Genomic DNA, 22499 nt, shown 5'->3' with positions numbered 1-22499 from the left:
CTATTAGTCATACAAAAATTTTAGGGTATGCAGTGCTTTTGTGCATGTATGAAGTGCACGCCACTGATCATCATCATCATCAATTGAACCAATTGACGGCCACTTAGGGAGAAGGGAGTAGGGCGGAGACGTAGGGAGTTCCACAATTCAAATTTTTAAGCGCGAATAAATAATAATATTTTTTTGGATAGAAGTAAGATCTGATAGGTAAGTTGAGCTTAGAGATTTGTGTAGAATCCAAAAACGTAGCAATATTTCCTATAGAATTAGCACCAGCGTCTAGTCAAATTTACTCTAGTCAGTTGACAATCATGTCTGCATTGCATTTTGTATGTATAGTCATAGTTAATCTAATAAACACATTCTATGTAACACTTTCCTTATGATAGATGTAAGTCATTTTTGTGTTTAAGATTGCTCAAACTGAGCTGAAAAGCTCTGCGGACTTGAAAGCGATTTACAGCAATTCGCTTACTCACATTAGACATACTAAGCGGGAGAGGAATTCACCTCAGTTTGAACTGAGCTTAGAGCTAGGGTATTATACATTAGAAGTAAAATACTATTTAGTATTGCGTTCGTTTAAACACTAAGACCAGCGGGTCTGACATACATGCAACACACATAACGCACAAAATTTCAAAATCTTTTAAGTAAACAAAAATATTTCCTAAAATAATAATATTATTATAATAAGATTTAAAAGACAGACAAAATCAACTTATATCTACTTAAATATTGCACTGATAAAGGAGTGTTTAATACTGTCAGTTAGTAAATTCTGCCACCCATTATTTAAATTTTTCTTTGTGCATGAATATTTTTAGGTTATAATAAACGTTTCATTTTTTTTTTCATAATTGTAATAATTGTGGCACCGTGAGTGTATTATTGACAATCAATCGGAATCTTTGGATTCTTATGTGTATGTGATACACAGGGGTAGTTGGGGGTACCATTACCATGAAAAAGGTTTGCCTCCCAACATTTTCCTGGTATCAGTACTTCTAGATAAATTACAGTACAAAGTTGTCATAAAGAATTACACTGTGACAACCATAACGTGTTACGTGATCTAATAGACACCGATTACTATGGCAACAGAAAAAGTTTAAGTCCTAGATAATATTAAAAGAATAATCCACAAAGACTCGCACACGCACGCACGCGAACGTGCTTGTACGCAAACGCAACCACAAATGTACACGATCACAAAAGCATACACACGCACAAGCACGCACACACACATAACATACACACATTCACACGTATTTTATCTTTTTACAGTTACTTATAATTTAAATCGACTATGACTGATGCTTTTGTATTGTGTACCTACTAATACTCCCTTCCCAAATGAACTTGTTTATTACAGTTTCTTAAGGTGGAACCGCACTGGACGGATCTGCACTTTAGCGAACCTACGCTGCGCGACCAAACATTATTTTTAAGAAATTGTATAAGCTAAACCGCACCAAAACTAAGCGCAAATAGATACACACACTGCGCGGTAAAACTTAATAATTATGAAGAATCTATCTGCAAAGTTCCGCAATGCAGTTCTGTCTAATGCTGTTTTGATGCGGTTCAGCCATCGATGCTTTGTTTTATAATCAATGGAGATGAAATAAAATACATGTATTGATGATGACAAACAGACTGGACGTTTGTAAATTGATTTTAATGTATGCCTACTTGAAATAATTTTTTTTTTTGTCTCCTGTATGTTCAATAAGCACTTCTCTATGCTAAATAGAAGTACAAAAATAAGCTTAGATTTAGGAGATATTCCTTACTAGGTATCTTCAAAGATTTTTATTGAATAAGATTGCCTGTTTATGACGATTCAAACAAATGGAAAATGTAAATTTGTAGATCTCTTAACTCTAGTCAACGTTGTTAAATGTAAATTGTAAAATCCATTTTAAATGGTATTGTTTTGTTTTTAGAGTTTATCTGTATTTTAGGCAGAATATTTTAGTACTTTTATCGTTAAACATTTCTCTCAAAATAAGTGTAGAACGTATCCTAAGAATTACGTATCAAGCACCTCCTATCAACTGCCACACTAAAATTGTAGAACAACTACTGAGAACAACAACTGTGAAGTAAAATGTAAAAGATTTTGTCATTAAAATATATCTCTTTAAAATTTCGCTTCAGTCTTGACGTAATTAAATATTGCTACGATTTAAACATCCATAATTCTGTTATTTCTATTTTAATACAGTAATAAATAAAATAAAATACAAGCACTACGATTGTGTTGAGCTGTAGTCTAACGATTAAAGATAGTTTTTTTATTTATGTCATAAAATATCATGGTACTTTATCAATCTTCCATTTTTCTATGAACTGTGTTCCCTTAAAACTACGATTTGGCGTTAAAGGGGAGAACAAATTACTTACATTAGAAAGCGCAATTAAAAAAGATTTTTTTCTACTTGTTTTCGAATGGTAATATTTTGAAAGTAAATAAAAATATTCTGCCCAGAAAAATATACCTAGAGTTAGTAACACAGCAATATGCCTTTAAATAATTCGAACAACATAATATTGTAATTCTAAAAACATATGAAGCTATTTATTTTAATGCTTTACCAATAAATAAAACTATTAAAATTTAACAAAAACCTACTTTGTTTTATTAATATATCAAATTACAGTAGTAAATTATATAACCTATTTCTTAGTTAAGTAACAAACAACAATAAATAGACTTAATGAAATGTCATTTAGAAAGATAACCATAAAGTAAGTGAGTAATAGTTATTATACATAATTATAATTAGTCGTCATCGAATTTTTCGTCAACAACGCCGGTTTGAAATGGTGGGTCACGAACTAAACTCAAAAGTTTGTCCAGCTTCATAATCTGTGAAACAAAACAATACAAAAGATGTTTACTTTTACATATTTTAATAAAGTATTAAGTAGTTAATTACATTCAGAAAAGTTTTTTTAGCATGCGAGATTTCTTGTAGTCTCGGGGTTTTCGCTGAAAGCAGTATTATTTTAATAATGTTAACGTTCTTGTTTCATATTATTATTATAACTTTTTACCATAATTTGGAATGTCCTGAAAGTGCACAACCTTGAAAGTGCGACTTGTAACAAAATACAAACAAAAACTTTTTTTTAGTTTTTTTTAAGAAAACTTTTTTCTAAAAATTAGAAAATAATCAATATATTGACATAAAATCAACAAACTATACCTGTAATGTTCTTTGATCTGCAACTTGAGCCTTTTTAGGTGGTTTGCACATAACTCTTAAATTTGGAGATAATTTTACCACGTGACAGGTTCCTCTGTAAATAAAAGTACTGTTTATCTTATAAAATAAAAATAAAAAAATAAAAAAGAACAACGATCTGCCCCCAGAGAGATTTGAACTCTCGACCCCTGGTTTACAAGACCAGTGCTCTAACCCCTGAGCTATGGAGGCGACAAGTGATTGTGCGAAATACCTATACAAGTTCATTTCACATCTTTGAACAAAAATGAATGAATCATGACTCATTTTTTACTTTAGTCAAATATTGAAACAGTTTTATGTGACTTTTTTAAAAAAATTACTTGATTTGCTAATATAAAATGTCTAAGGTACCTAAAAATTAGTCATTATTTCATAATGTGGATATTACAGCAATAGATAAGAATAAACTTATCAATAATGTAAAGTTCTAAAATATGGCTAATTCATATTAGATAATGTTAACAACATTTTAATCTTACTTTGTATCGCCACAAACAATAACAGGTAGCCTCGGATTGAAATCGACTCTCGTCAACTTTTTGGTCTTCTTTGAGACCACAGCTTGTACGCATATCGGTCGATATTTGTTCACGTTTAAGTCGTAAACATACACCTGTGTATTAAAAGAAAATCGTTGTAATGTTGAATAAATCTATAGTTTCAATATTTAAAAAATATATGAACTTTTTGTTTTCTGTGTAAATTTCATGAAATTTGTCACATACAATTTAGTACAATATGGAGCTGGCCTCCTGGTGATGGACATATTGAACAACAACGGAACAACCAGGGAGATTTAGTGAATATAATTTTTGATATATTTATTTTATACATGTTCTTAAAGGCGTGCGAAGTCCACCAATCCGCACTAGGCCAGCGTGGTTGACTACGGCCTAATCCCTTCTCATGGTGGGAGGAAATCCGTGCTCTGTAGTGGGCCAATAATAGGTTGATATTATGATGATTTTTAATAGATACATAAGTAGGCAGAAAATTATGCCATGTCATGGCATAATTTTCTGCCATGCAAATGGTTCTGCAACCATAGGCAAACGCTTCGTTTATCGTGTCGCCATTCCAGCACCTTGGAACCCCAACGTCTATCGGTACTCCGAAATATGTGCCCGTTCATTCCCACTTCAGATTTGCGACTCGCAGAGCTATAATTTAAATGGAACGTTTCACAAGGCTCAGAGGAAAATGTCTATATCTCTAATCTATACTAAATTAAATTATAGGCAAGCCTAAAATAGGGCTATGCTTTTTCGAACGGAACGAAATATAAGTATACATACCTCACTATTGCGGTTGTATGGCGTAGTTTCCGAATGTGAAAATTTTTGAGTGTCATGTTTAGGTATTAATGTTTTTAATGCCATTTTTGTTTGCTATTTAGATTGACATGATTACAGTCATATGTTATCTTAAATACCTATTTCTATTAGCAAATGTATGAAATTATTAAATCCAGTAGTTATTTACCGTCAAACTATTCGACTTACTAGCCAGTTAAGGTTACCTTTCCATCAGCGGTGCAGGCGGCGAACACAGTGCTGGAGTATGGGGCCCATTTCACATCACCAACTGGCGAGCCCAGTTCGAACATAAACAGCGGTTCGCTACAAGACAACAATGATTAATAAAAGGTGAACAGTTACTTAGACGCGGAAAACAAATCGCTCTCAATTTCCTTCATTCAACTGGGGAGCAAGGCCCGTAGTTTTGGGATTCAAAACCGCCGAAATGCCTTATACAGCATACTTTTATTCGAAGATCTTTTTTACAACTGCTCGATTCCACGCCTTTCGACATGAAGATAATCAAATAAATTGGATGAAACTATTTTGTTGAAATACATTTTCCTAATACATACTATATACTATTATTTAAAGTATTTATACGTTATTAATATAATAATTAATTGAACTTAGTTATTGCGATGAGGTTAGGGCAGAATAGTAATCTGAGGCGATGTTCCAATATGGTCGTGCGCGAAAGTGATGGAGAACCAGCTTATGGTCGGAAAAGTAAGACAGTGCGGACTTACTCGCGTCCATCCTCCCAAATCTTGCTAAGCCAATCGCCAGAGCACGACGCATAAATACTGTGACTGTAGGTTGTCCTCTATACGTCAATACCCCAAATATACACCAAAGTTAAGTTTATAAGTTACGCTTCTGTACTCACTCGTGCCCATCCTCCCAAATCTTGGTACGCCAATCGCCAGAACACGACGTTTAAGTAGGTACTGGGATTGTAGTTCGTTCTGCATACGAGCATGTAGTACCCCAAAGAAACTCCAACCTCAAGTTTATGAGTTACATAAGTGCATTTGTACTCACTCGCGCCCATCCTCCCAAATCTTGACACGCCAATCACCAGAGCACGACGCGTAAATACTGTTATTGTAGTTGTTATAGTGGATTCTGTACACGGGCATATGATGCCCCTGCACGGAGCGCACGTAGTTGCGGTTGTACTTCAGCGAGCAGGTGTGGATCATACCGTCTTCGGTTCCGACCATGAATATATCCGCCTTCTCCGGATGGAAGCAAATACAGCTGCCACAACCTTGAGACGTTATATACAGTTATCAATCCATAACCAGCCTACTACAGGAGCAAGGGTCTACCCTCAGAGTGACAAGGGTTGAGGGTTTGGTAGATTTCACACGCTTCTGAAAACATGATGGAGAACTCTGGGGCATGCAGGTTTCCTCATGAAAGTAACCAAAATATTGTAATTTTTATGAATGTTAAGACTAAATTGCTTAAAATTCTACCAAATATCAATCTGCAGCTTACTGTTTACAGTGAGTAAAGTGCCATCTGGACCAGGAATAGGGGGAACGTTGGACTGCAGCGTGATAATAGTTGTGGCCTGTAACTCTCCTGGCATTACAGCCCACTGAACCACGCGGCCATCTCCTGAAATCGAGAAGAATGATGCTTCGCCGTCGATCATACGTGCACCCCATTTTATCTGCAACAATATTATGACATAAGGAAATTCCTAGAGCTTGTGTATCTTTATCCACTGCAGACATAGTAAGGTTCACTAAACAATTGTTCACAAATTATTGAAGAATCGTAATGGAAACTATAATCTCCTACTTCGTTAGTTGAAGGGCCGAATCAAAAATCTTTACCATTGTTTACTATTGGCAAATATTTTTTTTGTAAATGCATGTGGGTTAAGCTTAGCTTTAGATAGGCACTCACCTCCCATACAATATTGCTGTGTTTATCTCTCACAGAATCTGACTTGTATTGGTAAGAAGATTCCAGCGTTAATTGCGCATTGTATACGCAAACATTTCCATCATAGCGACCTGACACAAATAGAAAAGAAAATAGTATAGAAGGCCGCTAAGGGATAAGTTAACAGTATGAATAAATGTAAAAATCTTACCAATACAAATAAGATAAGGTGTTTCCTTATAAACGTCCAGGCATATAATCGGAGATTCAGTAATTATAGAATACTCTGGAAACGCTGGATTCTTAATACTGTAGAGGCAAAGACATCCTTCTTTCTGTTGCTGAGTAAAATCCACTGAAAAACCAAAAGGGAATAATATAGGAGACCCTGCTGTATCAGACTAAATAACAGCGTAACTTTGGTTAAGAAGAACACCTAATTACTCAGCTTTGCTTCGCGTTCTAGCACTTCACCCGTCTTGCCCATTATTAATGAAATTCCATCCAGGACCGTGGTTCCGAGAAAAAGAAGCATACTTACAAGAGCCATAGGCAACAGCAAACAAATCCTGGTAATGAGGATTCCATTGCACATCGCAGACAGCGTGGCTACGCATGGGTTCGAATTGAAATTTCCACAGAGGCAGCAATGAGCCCATGCCCTCGCGGAACTCGTCGGACGGATCGTCCCAATATCTGTAATCTTGAGCTGGTGGAGAACGTTAAGCTATGAAATACTTAAAAAAATAAATGAAATATGACTACATGTTCTACACTTAGTAAAGTCTGACGTGAGCCAGTAATCTGGAAAATATGAGATATAAGTTTTATTGGTAGTTCCTCGTTTACAACAGTTTAAAAATATAAAACTTCTCATTTGGCTCTGCACTATTCTCGTGTAAATCTTAACCGCCGATGTCAGCAAAGATGTATTTAAAATCAAACGATAATGAGTAGTCATAAGTGACATGTAGTCTAGATACTTCGTTAGGAATGATCAAGGATAATTTTATATGTACTAATACACAAAGCTGAAGAGTTTGTTTTTTTATGTTCAACGCGATGGACTCTGGAACTACTGGTTCCATTTGAAAAATTATTTCAGTCTTAGATAGCCCATTTATCGACGAAGGCTATAGGATATATATCATCACCGTAAGAAAAATAGGAAAATAACACCAAGAATGTTTGAAAATCGGGTTTTTTTCCTTCAGAGAGCTTCCACGGTGTGCGCTGCGTAAAGAGATAAAGTTTCGATATAAGATTTTCCCCTTTAAAAGTTCTAAAACCCAACACCTACATACATGCATTTGATGTATTGTCAGCGTGTTCGTTGACTGCTCTAAAAGAGAGGTGGCCAGCAATGAAAAAAGTTGATTGGTTAATGATAATGAATATTTAAAAGGTTGATAGGAAGGAAGTCCATCTCTAAAATGCATCTTACCAATTTCATCAAAAATATTTTGGTTGACCAATCTTTCAAGAATGGTCCAAGCTTCGCGAATGCGTTGAGCAAGTTGCTCATCATGTATTTGTTGGGCTGATTTCACATGCTTAGCCGTTTTTTTGCGTAACTGAAAAAAAAAGTATGAAAGCTACATCTGAATGCCCCAAAAAACTATTTTCTTTATTTCAATGTTAGTATATTATAAAGCTTTTAATTTGGCTATAAAAAGTTCGTCTAATGTATTTACTCTTTTTGGTTTTTCTTCTTCTTTTTCACGTTGTTTTCTAGCGTAATCTTCCTGATAGAAATCAAATATAATACTTTGAAGACATGTAGCTCCAAAATTAGCTCTTGGAGGAGGCACTGTTTGAGTGTCCACAGACTGAAAAAAAGGTAAGTTATATAAAAAAAAATATATATCACATAGTAAAAAAATGTCCTCACTTACCCTTTTAGGAAAATTATAAGTCAATGCAGCTCTTTCACAGAAGTTAAACTGATTGGCGAGCTTTTTGACACGTGGTTTTATCTCTATAACTTCTTCAACTTGCGATTCGCCGCCTCCTCCTTCTGTAAAAACAAAATGTTATACTGACATATATATATTTTATGGTATCCTGGACATACGATAAAATTACCGTTTGCAATGTTTTTAAAGCATTATTTTAAGGGGTATTTTGTCTTGGAGTCTATCACAAAAGCTGTATGTTTTTATATAACTGCTGTGTTATCGGATATACGAAAATAACTAACATTAATATAAATCGATGCAGTTGGAGAATAAAAACATTTATCCTTTAGTTTCCTTCTTTTTAACACAATACAAGCTTCAATGATGGCCATTCCATCCATAGATTTCATTAAAGTTATATTTAGTTCGTTTTTTATTGTTATAACTTGAGTTCTAGTTTTGATAATAAAGCCTTTTATTATTATTATCTATATTAAAGTTTACACTTAGCTAATGTATTTACCATCTTCGGGAACCTGTTCCTCAGCACCTTCATCTGCAACAGCTTCAGTTTCTTCATCGGCTGCTGTGTCAGCTTGTGTGGCTTCATGGTCCTCGCCGCCTACTTCATTGGCTTTCTCTTCATCAGGTACGTCCTCTTTTAATTATAGTTAAATATTATCAGTGTAGGTATTAAGGAAATAGTATGTATACTTTGTTTTAACTATGCAACAAATGTTTATGGTTTTTTTTAATAAGTGAAAGAGATACGAAGTTTAGATTCGTAAGTTCCATTTTGCGTAAATTTCTCTCATAAATCACTTTACGAAGGTATGATATTCAGATAGCGATAGTTCGAATAGAAATCAAAAAGATAATTTTGATGGACGTTTATAAATGGCAATAAAAATTCAAGAATCGACTTAGAAGTCTTAGGGATTTAATAGATTTTATATTGAAGTACGTAAGTAATTGGGTATTTTTAAAATAATTTTTTGTTTTTGTTTAGTATGCTGTATTCATACCCTCAGCTTTATTTTCTTCTGTAGGTGGAGCATCAGCTTCAGGCTCTTCTTCTTCTTCTAATTCAGTTGTTGACTTTTTAGCTTTAGCTCGTTTAGGCCCCGCATCATCAAATCCGACCTTACCTATAGATAAAATAATATTAAATGTGAACATAAGTGGACTTGGACAGTGTTAGCACCTTTGTAACTATAAAGGCTTACTAAGTTGATCTTTAATTCAACTCGGTCGGAAAATCATAAAAAAAATATAATACCAAAGATATTAAGAAAAAAATATAAAGCAAAATACAATGTATAACGTAAATCAATAGTTACACATATAAAACACTCGCATAATCCTATTCCATAGTATCAATTTCCTTATGAAATAATACCCCATTTATATACGCAAGTATGATTTTTTACATTGAGTAAAAACATTAAAATTATGAAATATAGATACCGCTCGGATATGTAACTTCCTTCGCCTTCTACGTAAAATTTTGTTAATTTATTTAAGGTGACGAAGTAAAGAAAAACCTAAAGGAATAGTTGATACTAGATGTGCAATATAAGATAGATAGATACATTAAGTCTTTATTTTTTACAAATGACTCCGTAATTAAATATTGATTTGTGCAACTTGAAAGTTTAATAAACTATATATTAGTTTAGTATTCGTATAGATGAACAATGGCACTTGCTACTAGTATCTGCAGTTTAAATAAAGATGCACTGAAACTCTGTCGGTGCCACGCTTGTCGTGAAATCTTCCTGCCCCTCTTTGTGGTGGGTAATAAAGAACCGCTCAAAAAATTCTCAAATTACTGAATATTATTTCTTTACCGTAGCCAGCAGCTATTTGCGCCTTCGCTTCATCAGAGTCCTTCCGTATAGCTGTTCCTTGGTAAATATACAAAGGATATGCTTTTCCAAAAGTAGGTTTGGGTTTCACTACGAATTTAGCTTGTCCGTAGTGATAGGCAACTTCATCGGCGACCCACTGGGGATTTATGGTCGTGAGAAAGCGCCCGATCTCTTCATCAAGTTCCTTAAATAAAATTCACATACTGCATTGGAAAATCATGTGTTAGGTGAAACATTCGCACTACACAGATCATCTACTTACGGCTTCTGGAACGTCTTCTTGATCCTCAGGGACTAAGAGTGCCCGTGGCTTCAACCAATCTAAGGTTTCATCTTCAGCGAGATTCCCACGTGACTTTGATGCTGTGTCTTTCTGCCAAATAATGTCATTTAGTCATTTAAGTAACACTTTTACACTGAAAGCATGATTAAATGTGCCTACATCAGAACGCAGCAACGTTTTTGCTATGACAACAGCAGCAGTGTCTTCGTCTTTCTTCAAAGCTCGTTTGATCATAGCCTTTAACATTTTGAAATTATCAAAGGCCCCTACAGATTTTGAAAGACAAGTTCGCAAGACCATGCCAAATAAAGGACTACTTGGTTTTCTAACGGGTTCTCTTGTTTATTACGAATAATTCTATTTGCATATTGTTTTATGTTTGGGACTTTATTGAGCATGATCATGTCACAGGGCTATAAATATAAAGGATATTTTTAGTTAAGCGAAGCAAGCGTAAACAAATGATTAACATTCCGGTGGCGTGCGTTAAGCACTTTCAGTTAAACCATTTTTAATTTGCTTATAAGCACGCGAAAGCAAGTGCGGTATTTTAAGGGTACTTACATCGTCCTCGTTATCTGACGAAGTGTCAGACGACATATTAATTTTTATAAAAGGTAATGGTTTTGAACAAATAATTTTTCTACGAGCTCAAGGTGCTTTAATGAGTTTATTTTACTGCAGTGCCTTCTCGCTAAAGCATATTTATAGGTACAAACTAAGGTGTAAACTGCATTGCATTGATTTAAAATCGCATTAGTGCAGATACAGATACGGACAACAAAAAACGATGACAATGATTTATTTTTTAATTCCTCCAATCATTATTTATTAAATGTGATATTCCACGGTCGTATTATTTTATTTTGCAATTTATCCAGTAAAGATTTATATTTGTGTCTGGATATTGACACATTTTTATAAAATTTTTCAGTTTTACCATTTTCAGCTTCAGTTACAGGTTTTGTGCATTTAACATTTTTTTTTGAAGTTGATATGATTTGCTCACATAAACTTCGCTTTGTATAACGATTAGTATGTAACTAAGGAATTCTCACTGGAGTATTTCATAAATTTGAAGAAGATAGAGTACGGAGGATAGAAGACAGAGGACGCAGGGCACAGAGGACAGAGGACATAAGACTTAGAACATAGGACGAAGGACAGAGAGGACGGATGACAGAGGACCGAGGACAGACGATGGTGGTCAGACGAGAGATAATACTAAGACTCGAGTCCTTTAGTTTCTTTTGCTAATCGTACTTAGTTTGTAAATTACCCCGCCCTCCGGGGCGTGTCACCAAATTCTAATTAGTCTCCGTGTCTGGCGTTAGCTAGCACAAGACAGCACGGCACCGCTACACTGTGCAGCCAGGGTTGGCACTAGTCATCCCAAAAGTAAACAACCTTTGCTGTACGTTGTTAAATCAACGTCTCCTGCCCTCTTACTATCATCGTTTAAAACAGTATTATTTTAATATTGAATTGTTTTTTTAGAATTAAAATTTTACGGAAGTCAAGGTTATGCCAAGTAAACTGAAATTTTAAAATAATACTGCTTAAGCAATGGTGCCCTCCCATTATGTTCTGTTATCACGAAATGTAAGTTGTTTATTTTGGAGAATGCAGACGGTGCTGTATATTAAAAATACATAGAAAATGACGTAAGACATATTCATTAAAACAATATATTTGTCCAATTGCCTTGGATATAATTTAAATAAAAATGAGCTACAATGTGAACTCTATTATAAAATCTGTTTACTTTTAACCAATTTAATATACGCTGGTTTTTAGATTTTCTAAATGTAAAGTTTTCAGTGGCATGAATAATTTTACGGAAATAAATTATACCGGAACTGTAGAGGCAACCCTATAGCTTGTGGCATTAACAGCTTTTATGCCAATTTAAAGCTTTCACCGTTTTATGCCAACTCACAGTCTTTTTGCAGCGTTTGATAAAAGCGCATCTTCATTGATTGAAATTATAAAATTACAGAACTATTTTATACAAGTATTGGTGATAAATTATTTAATTTAAATAAAGATGCAAAATTTCGATCAAATGAAAGACGAAAATCAAGAAATTCGTGGTAAAGGATGCAGGTAAGATAGAATTCTTTACTCTGGATGATATTTATTTCTCAGACTAATATATATAATTATATAAAACGTATCTTGACTTAGCCCCGGGAGTTATGTCAGTATTAGATGGTTTTACGAAATGTTCGATGGTTAGGTTCTAACAATGGAAACAGTTCTTTGTGTTTTATAGAAGATGAAGAAGCCAACGACTAAGTTCGCATTTCCTATGACTGCCTGGCATATGAAGTTTGCGTTAGTATATTTGTCTCCAGGAATATTATCCACCTGTGAAATTTTCATCAAGATCGGTAAGCTGCTACTTAAATCAATACTTTTAATCCTGTGGGAACATGGCGGGGGATGACACATTTATATAAAAAACTACACTGCGTATTTCAACCTTCAGCGCATTATTTCCGTGATTAGTAAAATTTGACACACACACAAACACAACGGTATTTACTCCGCATTATTTTAAACGTAACCAAAAACAAAAAAACTTGGGCCCAAATAAGATTAGAAATTATATAATTTATTAGGTACCTTAACATTGTTTAGAAATAAGATGTTGGTAGCTTTTCGCAGAAACAGATTATTTTCCTTACTATCACCGGAGTTTGACATTTTAAAAATAATATTTTCACCATAAGTACTAATACACACAAACTTTATTTGTGACGAGTGAGAAAACCTAAACCGACCACGTAGCTCTGCTGAAGGAACTTGTAAGAATCAAAAATAGTTATGAAATAACCAAACGGATCAAACATATCGACCGCTGAATTTTAAATAGATATTTTTATTTATCCGTTTTATGACCTTTAAATGGCAACAGAAAAATTTATATGCCATAAAACGACTTTACGGTTGACGTTTCTTTGGTACCTTTGGTTTGCCTGCTTTGTTTTGTTGCGTGTCCGATGTTGGAATATCACGGAATTTTCGATGTCAAATCATACCAATTAGGTATATATTGTCTCGATAATAGCAATCATGATTCTAAACGTAATCATCGTATATCTTCCGGATTCCAATTTCCTGTTAATCAAAATGTAAATGCGATTTTAGATAACTTCGGTTGCATGTTTTTGGAAGATAGGATCAGAATTGAAAATGTCTTTATTAAAAATTTTAAATTATATTTTGAACCTTTATATGACTATGCGCCGCTTGTCACCTGGCGGTGGGATTACATTATATGATGCGGTATCTCGACCGACTGGTGGCGTATTTGTTCACCTACCCGCTTAAATTTTAAAATTTTGTTTAACATTTTAGGATGGTTATTTAATTATTTTTGGGTATGTGATAATTACATTTCCAAATTTTAAAAAAGCGCTACGTGGTCTTGTTAAATGAAACTACGTAGGGTAGTCTTTAAATGTGTTAAAATGTTTACTTTCACAAATTTTTAAATTTACAACATTATCACATAAGGTTTATTTTTGCGTTCTATTTCCATGGTTCTCCTTTTTCAATGGTTGTTGCAGGATCCCGTTTCACAGGGATATTTAGTTTTTTATGCCAATATTAGTTTCACTATCTCACGCCCTGATTTTAGTATAATATATGTAATAATCGTCTTCACATATTTAGTATAGGTTCCTCCAGTCAGATATTGAGGATGACGGATTATCGTCATCGTAGTTTAATAATCTGGCTAGTCTCATTCCTCTATTTACATTCACAAATATTCAATTTTAAATCTTGAATAATTTCTGAATTCAAAAAAACGGAAATGTAAGAACATTATTCGTTCCATAAAAATATTATGTGTGTGCAAATTCAGTACGTTATGTTTATTCGCGTGTTTCTAAATACACTTAAATGTTGTTAGTGTCATTATTATTGTTCAGGTAATGGTTACAAGGATAATAAACTCACGTTTGAAGTGCTATTTTTATATTATAACAGTAACAAATAACACGTTTATCATGCATACCATAATATTAATTATAGTCTTGTGAAACATAATATATCTTACGGATTACAGTAAGAATCATTTATTTCTATTTTGCGTGTAAGTCATCTGCTGGTTATAAATTAATGGTTGTCATCTCATCAAAATTGGAGTGGAAAGTCCAGAATATTGTACGCGGTGCTTGGCTTTAAACTAATGGATGCATTATGGGTGAAAGCCTTATGCAAAAAACACACACAAAATTTCACAGGGTCACAAGTGCATTAGAGATCAGTTTTTCTATGACGTACAGAAGTGCTGATCAAGAGCTAAGGCAGCCAACTTAGTTTGTTGTTTTTATCATATCTCTTTGGGAAACTGTTGTTATCATAATTTTTTTGGTCACGAAAAAATCATCATCGTGAACCAGATTCAATACTTATTTGAATAAAACTTAATAAAACAATAGCCAAATATAGCCTAATAAGAGTAGTTTCTTTTCCTAAGTCGAATACGATAACGTTTAAAATATTATTTAATTTGACTAAATTATTATAATTTATTGTACTTATGTAATTCTAAATAATCATATTTTTAGATACCTATATATTTTTTAGTATTAAATTAAAAAAAAAAAACATTTCAATTGAGCGTTGACTTAGCTGTTTTAAAAGAAGATTTTTATATTAACTACTGAACTAGCATGAACTGTGTTTCGGTAGTCATTGTTCCTAAATTTTACAGCTAAATTATGCGCAAGAGCACTTAAAGACAAAAGTGTACGGTTGACCTTGAAATATAAGTTATCGCGGGATTTATCTAAAAAAAGATTTGTCAACAGATATGATCGTGCCAAAAGCCGGACCAAAGACGTGGACAGTGGACATACAAACACAGACAGCCATTGTCGTATTTACAGTGGCCATAACACCATTACCGCGATGTTTCTACTCACTCTCAGACGTTTTAACAGCAATCCTAGCGATTTCTCCGTAGATTTGTTGCGCCAGAGTAAAGGTAAATTTATCGGCTTACTAGGCCCTTGGAGGCTAGGTATCTGAACCAGGTATCAAAGTTATTATTATCATGATAACAATAATTTAAGTGTATTTCTAATTTATATATCACTTGTTTATGCTGCTGTTGGAGTTGTTTGAAAATTTTTTCAGATGTACTTGAAGTAGTTTTATGTGGGAGAAGTTAAAGGTTTTTCTCTTGTTTACTTTACGGTAAGTGTTTGAAGAGTGTGGTAAGTCATGTCTTTGACTGCTCCAACATTGGCGAAGGCATTAACGATATAAGTAAGGACATTTCTCATGAACCAAGAAGATCATTTTTAAGTTCATTAGATATTGGAGTTGTTGCGTTAAATTTGAGAAATTTATCTATTATATTTTGTGTGCTGACATTAATTGGTACGTGCACTAACTTTAGCTGATTTTTCTACTGTTTACTGTATGTTACGTGTGTTGTGAAGCTCAGGATAGAGTAGCAACTTGTGTTTAGTCGATAGATACCGATTAAAGTAAATGTTGCGTAATAAATAATCAAATTATAATCGTATGTTTATCTACAAGGATCTATGTAAAAAAGTAACAAAATAATTTTATAACAGTTGTTAAAATGTAGCGAGTTAAACAATAAAGAGTTGAGAAATGTGTTAGTTACTTTTAGTGGTAGCTTGTATTTATTGTTTCTATGTATTTTGATGTTTTTGTAATGCAAACACTTCTTACCTTTTTCGGGGCCATACCAATCAATCTAAACTTTTATTGCTTTCATGTCTTTAGCTTCTTCGAAATATAATAAAAAGTTCGGTTTTTTGCATTGACGAAAATGTCCTAGCGAGTTTCAAAATTTGTGGTGCGCGCGCAACTAGGTTGCCATGGTAACTCGGGTGAGAGCTCCCCATTCCATTTTTCCCTGTTGATTGCCAGTTATTTTGCGTAGGTTACATATGGCGTATGTGCTTCTCCTACCGGCTAATTTTAGTATTAATTTAAGTGGAATCTACTGGAACTATACAACAGTGCCCTAATATTTTCGGTAAGTTTATGCTATTGCGTCGATTCTTTTATTAATACAAATCACCGTATAGAGCGTAAATACAGAAAAAAAGGCTTTTCGTAAATAACCAAAGGATCTGTGCTATTATTAGACATTAGATAAAGACATGCAACATCGCTGCACTATCAAATAAATATCGATTAATTACGAATCTCCTCAGAATAATTATTATTGTATGTGTACATTTTTAATAGCTTTTGGCAACGATTTCATACACGTGGATTTGTTTTCTCGGATAAATTTACCTAGGCCCCTTTAGGCACTTTGCGAAAGGTCAAGTTGAGCAGTAGCTCTCTTGCTGCGTGAAAGGAGGACAAATCAACAAACACATTTTGATTTGTATTATTGCGAGATAAGTTTCAATTTCAGTAATTTTCCTACTCAGTTTGTTAAATTACGCAGTATGGAATATTATTAATCAATGTGTTATTTTTAAAGTACAATTCGTAATAATGTAATGAATTTTAAAGCAAGATGAATATTTATGTTGTTTGAATGGATTTCCGTTAGTAGTAAAGTGGTATATATTTTTTTATAGTAAAAACTAACGGATCTAGCAGATGGCCTACCTGTAGTGCAACTCTTCGCAAGGCATGCAAAGAATACGTCTTAGTGCTGTCTTGTGTCCAATCAGAGGCGTAGGTGTTAAGCCTCATGTACCTTTTAATGACCACCGTGGCTCAACGGTGAGCGCTATGATTTTTAATTAGGAGGTTCGGCATTCGAGTTCCGTCAGGGGAAATTTTGGAAATTTATTATTTCTGAATTTTTCTCTGGTCTGGTCTTTGGCCATGGTTTGTTACCAACCTACCGAAAAGGACGTGTCGCTAAGCGATTGAAGGGTATGACTATCATACTCTCTAACAGGTTAGCCCGCTTCCATCTTAGACTGTTTTGAAATATAGAAATAGGAAATATTTATTAGAAAAACTCAGTACGATAAATCTTTAGAAATCCTGACCCCTAAACTTGAAAATCCCGAATCTTCGGGGCCTGTGCCTTCCCAAGAGATTGGCCGCTGCGATTTGTGTACGACGAATCGCCTGTGAACGGGACCCGACTTTACGGCTCAAGGTTCTAAGCATTTTGTTTTTGCAAAGTCATATTCTGATGACCAAGTGTATATAAGTGTAAGGGGTAAGCGGGTAAGTAGAAACCCATCGCCTATAACAGAAAGCACTTCGCCGGCCATACAAGGAACACATCCTGCAACGTGCCGCTCTGTACCCATCGAACTGAGGCGTAGGTTTTTAGCCTCATGTGCCTGTAATAACACCGGCAACCACGCTTGTGAGACATTGCAACAATGCTGCTTAGGAGAAATAAGCATACCATGCTATTCCCGAGTCCGGGAAACTCGGTTCTACCACCAGGTAGTACCGAGTACCGAGTTTCCCGGACGAGCTCTATCACAAAAAACTTCCTACTACTGTACTGTAGTCCATTTCCTTTTCAGGATTCCCAGGTGCTTATACAAAGGATCCAAGCTGGCGGAAGACGGACAGAACCGACGTGGGCTCCCGCGTCGACCTCTCCTGGAACAAGCCGGAGACAGTGGCATCGACAGCGATGACTGTAGGGTGCAACGTTCAAGAGCACAAGGGAACTTCGAAATTTTGCAAGTTAGTATCTTTTTAAGCTTTTCTTACATTTTTTTTTTATTATTCCATTACAAGACTTGATTTTATTATACTTGACGTTATTATGTAGACAAAGTAGCGAGGTAGCCTGGTATGGCATCTTAAACCCATACCTCTAATCGGTTCTACGCATCGTTCCGAAACGCTAATTCGCTGGCAGTTCGATTCCAAAACCGCCTACCGATTTATCTGGCCATGTAAGTTAATATTTGTAGGTAAAATTTTGCAACTAAATTTGAAACCATGTATAACCAACCGATTGAGCTGAGAAAGATGTCAGTGACATCGTTCACATCCAATATGGCGGACTCTCAAAGATGGCGGGCAACTTTTTTATGAATTCCCACCATATCGAAGGGTTAAGCGATACAAAGATGGAAATATGGCCACATATGTACCCAATTTTATATACTACATTTTGTGTATATAATTTTTACTAAATATTGGGGTATATTATTAAAAATACATAAAAAAAATAGAAAACGACTATGTTATTCTATTTATTTCTTGATAGGTTAAAGGCGACCCCTAGATCTAAGGCGTACGTTTTCCAAAGAAGTTCAAAACATCTTTAAACCGAGAGGTGATTAACAAAATAGTACAGTTTTATAACTTAGTATATTATTTTGTTGCTAGTGTCTAACTAGAAAGGTTTTCCTACAGATACGCTCCGCCGGCACCGCTGCGCCGTGTTGTCGCGTTATATAACTGGCATTGGTATTTCTTATAGCACCCAAATGAGCTTCTTTACGCATTGAAATAAATGAGACCCGAGTTGGACATTAGACGACGTAAATCACTGCCAATAAATACTTTAAATAAGTAATATTTGGAATAACGTAAACTTTTATTTAATTTTATTAATAGTCCAAAATAATTTCTCATTGATAATTATTAAATTTCAGTTGAATGAGACCGGCAGCAGTGATGAGGAGCTGTTTTTGAGAGCTCCACCGCCACAGTTGGCGAAAAGGCGAGACGTGGATCAAACGGTATGTATGTGTAATTACTATGTTATGAAGAGTTAAAAATCCTTCTGGTAGTAATTAAAAAAAAAAATAGTTTATTCATAAGAATACATACAGTTTTTATAATGTAAAGTAATTACTATAATATTTAATAAATCGTTGTCTCCGATCTCTCCTTAAATTGTTGTCTCCGATGATTGTAATTAGGAATTATATCGCTATAAATAGCATAATATGTTACCCTACCTAAGAAAATGAAAATCGATGGTAGCCCAGTGGGAACTCCATAATGTTCTCAAAGGTGTGTGGAGTCCGCCACTTCGTACTGGGCCAGCGAGGTGGCCTACGGCCTTAGCCCCTTCTCATTGTGGGAGGAGACCCGTGCCCTATAGTGGCCCTGTGATGGTGGTAAAATTACATCCATTTACACTCGTATATGGATGTAATATTATAGCAAACATTTTAACATACCAATTAGGGCTTCCAACCGAATATACAAAGTAAGATATATGTGGGCAAGCAAACATACACCTATACCTAGTACGTTTGTTTGCCTACATATTTGTCCGCAGCTGCTACTCCAATTGTGATTTTCTTTTTTCCATGTATTTACTTTAACTTGGGAATCGTGAAAAAAAGGTCGTTAAAAGAACACCCGACCAAGGAAAACGAAATTTTAGTTCGACCTATTCGAGACACACACACACACACATAAAAATCATGAGTGTACGTATATACGTAAAGAAATAATCTTGTTTTTACAGTTGAATGATTCCAGTAGCAGCGACGATGAGCTGGTTTTGAGGTCACCGAGGCCTAACTGGGGGAAGAGCAAATACGAAGGACAAATGGTATGAATGAATGATTTATGTATAGATATTGCCCGCGACAAGACAAAATACCGTGGTATTTGGAACTCCATATAAAAGACCTATGTCCATTGCCCACTGCAGTGCACGTACTTGATGATGTTGCCTGCTGATTTAATTACAGTTTTTCCTGGGATTCTTTGCAGGTAATATTAAGTAATTTAATCATGTAGTACATAACTTTTATGTATTATCAATAGTTTTCTCAGCGCACGCCAAATTAAGGAGGCCAAATTTTAGTACTTTAGGTTACATGATTGCAATTATCTTGAGGAACTGTTATTTATTTTTGGCAACAAAAGTAATACAATGTGTTTTTGTTGTACGCTTTCCATTCGTAAAAAAAACAAACAAACAACACACTTTATTCTTTATTATATAAGTATAAATTCAAATTGAAATTCAAAATTTATTTATTTCAAGTAAGCACTTTTGAAACGTCAAGTCTGTCTGTGTGTGGTGACTCTATCACCGGTTCGGAAGGCAGATTCTACCGAGAAGAAACCGGCAAGAAACTCAGCAGTTGCTCTTTTCCAACATCAACAATTTACATTTTACATTATAACATTCATTTTTCTATCTTGTGAGAGATAAAAGCGGAGCCGGATGCTTGCAAGTAACCTTGTCATTAAGAAATGTATCAATTGTATAGTAACCTCGCTGTAATAAATGTGTTTTAACATATTCTATAAATTAATGAATTTGTAGTTCCAAAATTACCTTAAGAATCGTATTATAAACATATACATATATACTCAATCCCACAAATTATCCCTGTACCTTTCGCAGACGATATGCAGATGTCACTAATTTATGATCATTTCTTGTAAGTCGGCTGTTTATAACCACTTTTTGTTTATAAAGTAAACTAATATGTTGTCTTACGAATACTATATTATTATAAATATATTGTGAAGCTACAGTAAGTATACCTATTTCTTTAAGCTTCGTACGGAAGGATTCGCGTGATTTAAGTTTACTTATATATTGATCTTACAGCTCTTTTCTGTTATATAAATATAGTTTTGATATCAGCAGCTTTACCCCATAACAAGATTCCGTAGGGCATAACACTGTGATACTACGCAAAATAAACAAGCCTTGCTATTTCAACGTCAGTAATCTGTCTAATTTTTCTGACTGCGTAGGCAGCTTAGTTTACCCGCTAGTGTATTTAAATCCTTTTCCACCACCTTTAAATCTCGTCAGTTTACTCTGAGAAATCACTTTTCGCATGAAATCCTATATGAAATCCTACACTATGATTTAATAATGTATCTACAAAAAAGATTATATAATCATTTAGTACATAATTTGTGGAAATATACATTGCAAGTGCAGAGTACTTGCCGTATCTTTGAAATAGCCGACGCCTACCTTTCGGCAAGAGGCAACGGCCGCTTTTACAGTATTAGAGCAAAAACCTCTCTTCTCGTCTTTTCGCCTACTACCTATTAAATATAGTTTTATATTAAATTTCAGAAAACTATAGAAGAGGCAGACCGGGAACTTTTAATACCTATGTTAGAATGGCAGCGACCTCGATTGGACGACAGTGATACCATGTTACCGGAGAGTCCCGAGCACTCTTCGTCGCCACTATACGAAGTGGAACTGACAGCTTCTGATGAAGAGGAAGGCTCTATTATTGAGTTAGTGATGCCTCTCAAATCGAGACACGGCCCTGACGCTACGTTTATCCCATCCTTGAAAGACTGCAGGGAAATCTTTAGTTACATGATCAAGCTGTTATGCTGTTGGAATTCAAGTTTGTAAATATAGCTTTTCCCTTATTTTACGCTAGGTTCTGGACATTCGAACCGTGAATGCGCGACTCGGATACCCTACATTTAACATATATACACGATAACATACATTTATAAAAATTGCGCGACTTCCTTAATAGGCACGATGACAGTAACAAAGAATCGCAAGAATATTGTATTTATCTAATGATATATGATTCATGTGTTTGACGGCCGATTGGCACAGTTTGCAGCGAACCTGCTTTCTGAGTCCAAGGCCGTGGATTCGATTCTCACAACTGGATGTCGTATGATGAACATGAAAGTTTATCAGTGCTGGGTGGTTTATCTGTATATTTATATATATTATATTCTTAAGAAAAAAAATATATTCATCAGCCATCTTAGTACCCATTTTCTATTTGAACAGACCATTCTGAGAGGCGTAAACCCATGCCGCGTAGTGGGCTTGTAGCTGTGGCGTGCATAGAGGTTATATAAAATGAAGTAAATCTCCAATAACTCGTACTGGAGATTTTCTTAATTTTTTATCACATGCATACTCTATGCACGCCATTGGCTTCTAGTTGGTTGATGATAGATTTAAAAAAAAATCAACCGACGTCGTTATCGATGTCGACTATGCTAATGCTTGTTCTAACATTGCCTTTTTAGATTTGCAATTATTGTTGGTTCATCAATAGCCTATAATATTC

At 34.8% G+C, this 22499-nt stretch overlaps 2 protein-coding genes and 1 non-coding gene across 3 annotated transcripts; 1 reads left to right on the top strand and 2 right to left on the bottom strand.

Moving 5' to 3' along the window:
• Nucleotides 1-2742: 2742 nt before the first annotated feature.
• Nucleotides 2743-13218, bottom strand: LOC120633209 (dynein intermediate chain 2, ciliary). The gene is made up of 17 exons (XM_039903359.1): nt 13138-13218; nt 10489-10599; nt 10206-10410; nt 9381-9503; nt 8879-9013; nt 8353-8474; nt 8152-8286; nt 7902-8031; nt 6999-7166; nt 6669-6812; nt 6479-6588; nt 6062-6239; nt 5600-5828; nt 4777-4876; nt 3737-3870; nt 3216-3309; nt 2743-2875 (listed from the first exon to the last, which is right to left on the bottom strand). The coding sequence occupies exons 1-17, from the start codon at nt 13216-13218 to the stop codon at nt 2789-2791; spliced, it is 2286 nt and encodes a 761-aa protein (XP_039759293.1). The 3' UTR covers nt 2743-2788.
• Nucleotides 3374-3446, bottom strand: Trnat-ugu. The gene has a single exon. It is a non-coding gene; the product is annotated as a tRNA-Thr (tRNA).
• A 4009-nt stretch (nt 13219-17227) lies between the features above and the next one.
• LOC120633439 lies at nt 17228-21850 on the top strand. Its single transcript, XM_039903647.1, has 5 exons — nt 17228-17247; nt 18018-18183; nt 19107-19193; nt 19934-20020; nt 21521-21850. The coding sequence occupies exons 1-5, from the start codon at nt 17228-17230 to the stop codon at nt 21812-21814; spliced, it is 654 nt and encodes a 217-aa protein (XP_039759581.1). The 3' UTR covers nt 21815-21850.
• Nucleotides 21851-22499: the final 649 nt, after the last annotated feature.

Source organism: Pararge aegeria, chromosome 21 (genome assembly GCF_905163445.1).
Source record: "Pararge aegeria chromosome 21, ilParAegt1.1, whole genome shotgun sequence".
NCBI classification, from domain to species: Eukaryota; Metazoa; Arthropoda; class Insecta; order Lepidoptera; family Nymphalidae; genus Pararge; species Pararge aegeria.
The sequence above is the reverse complement of the archived record's forward strand: the minus strand, read 5'-3'. Positions and strand labels throughout refer to the sequence as shown.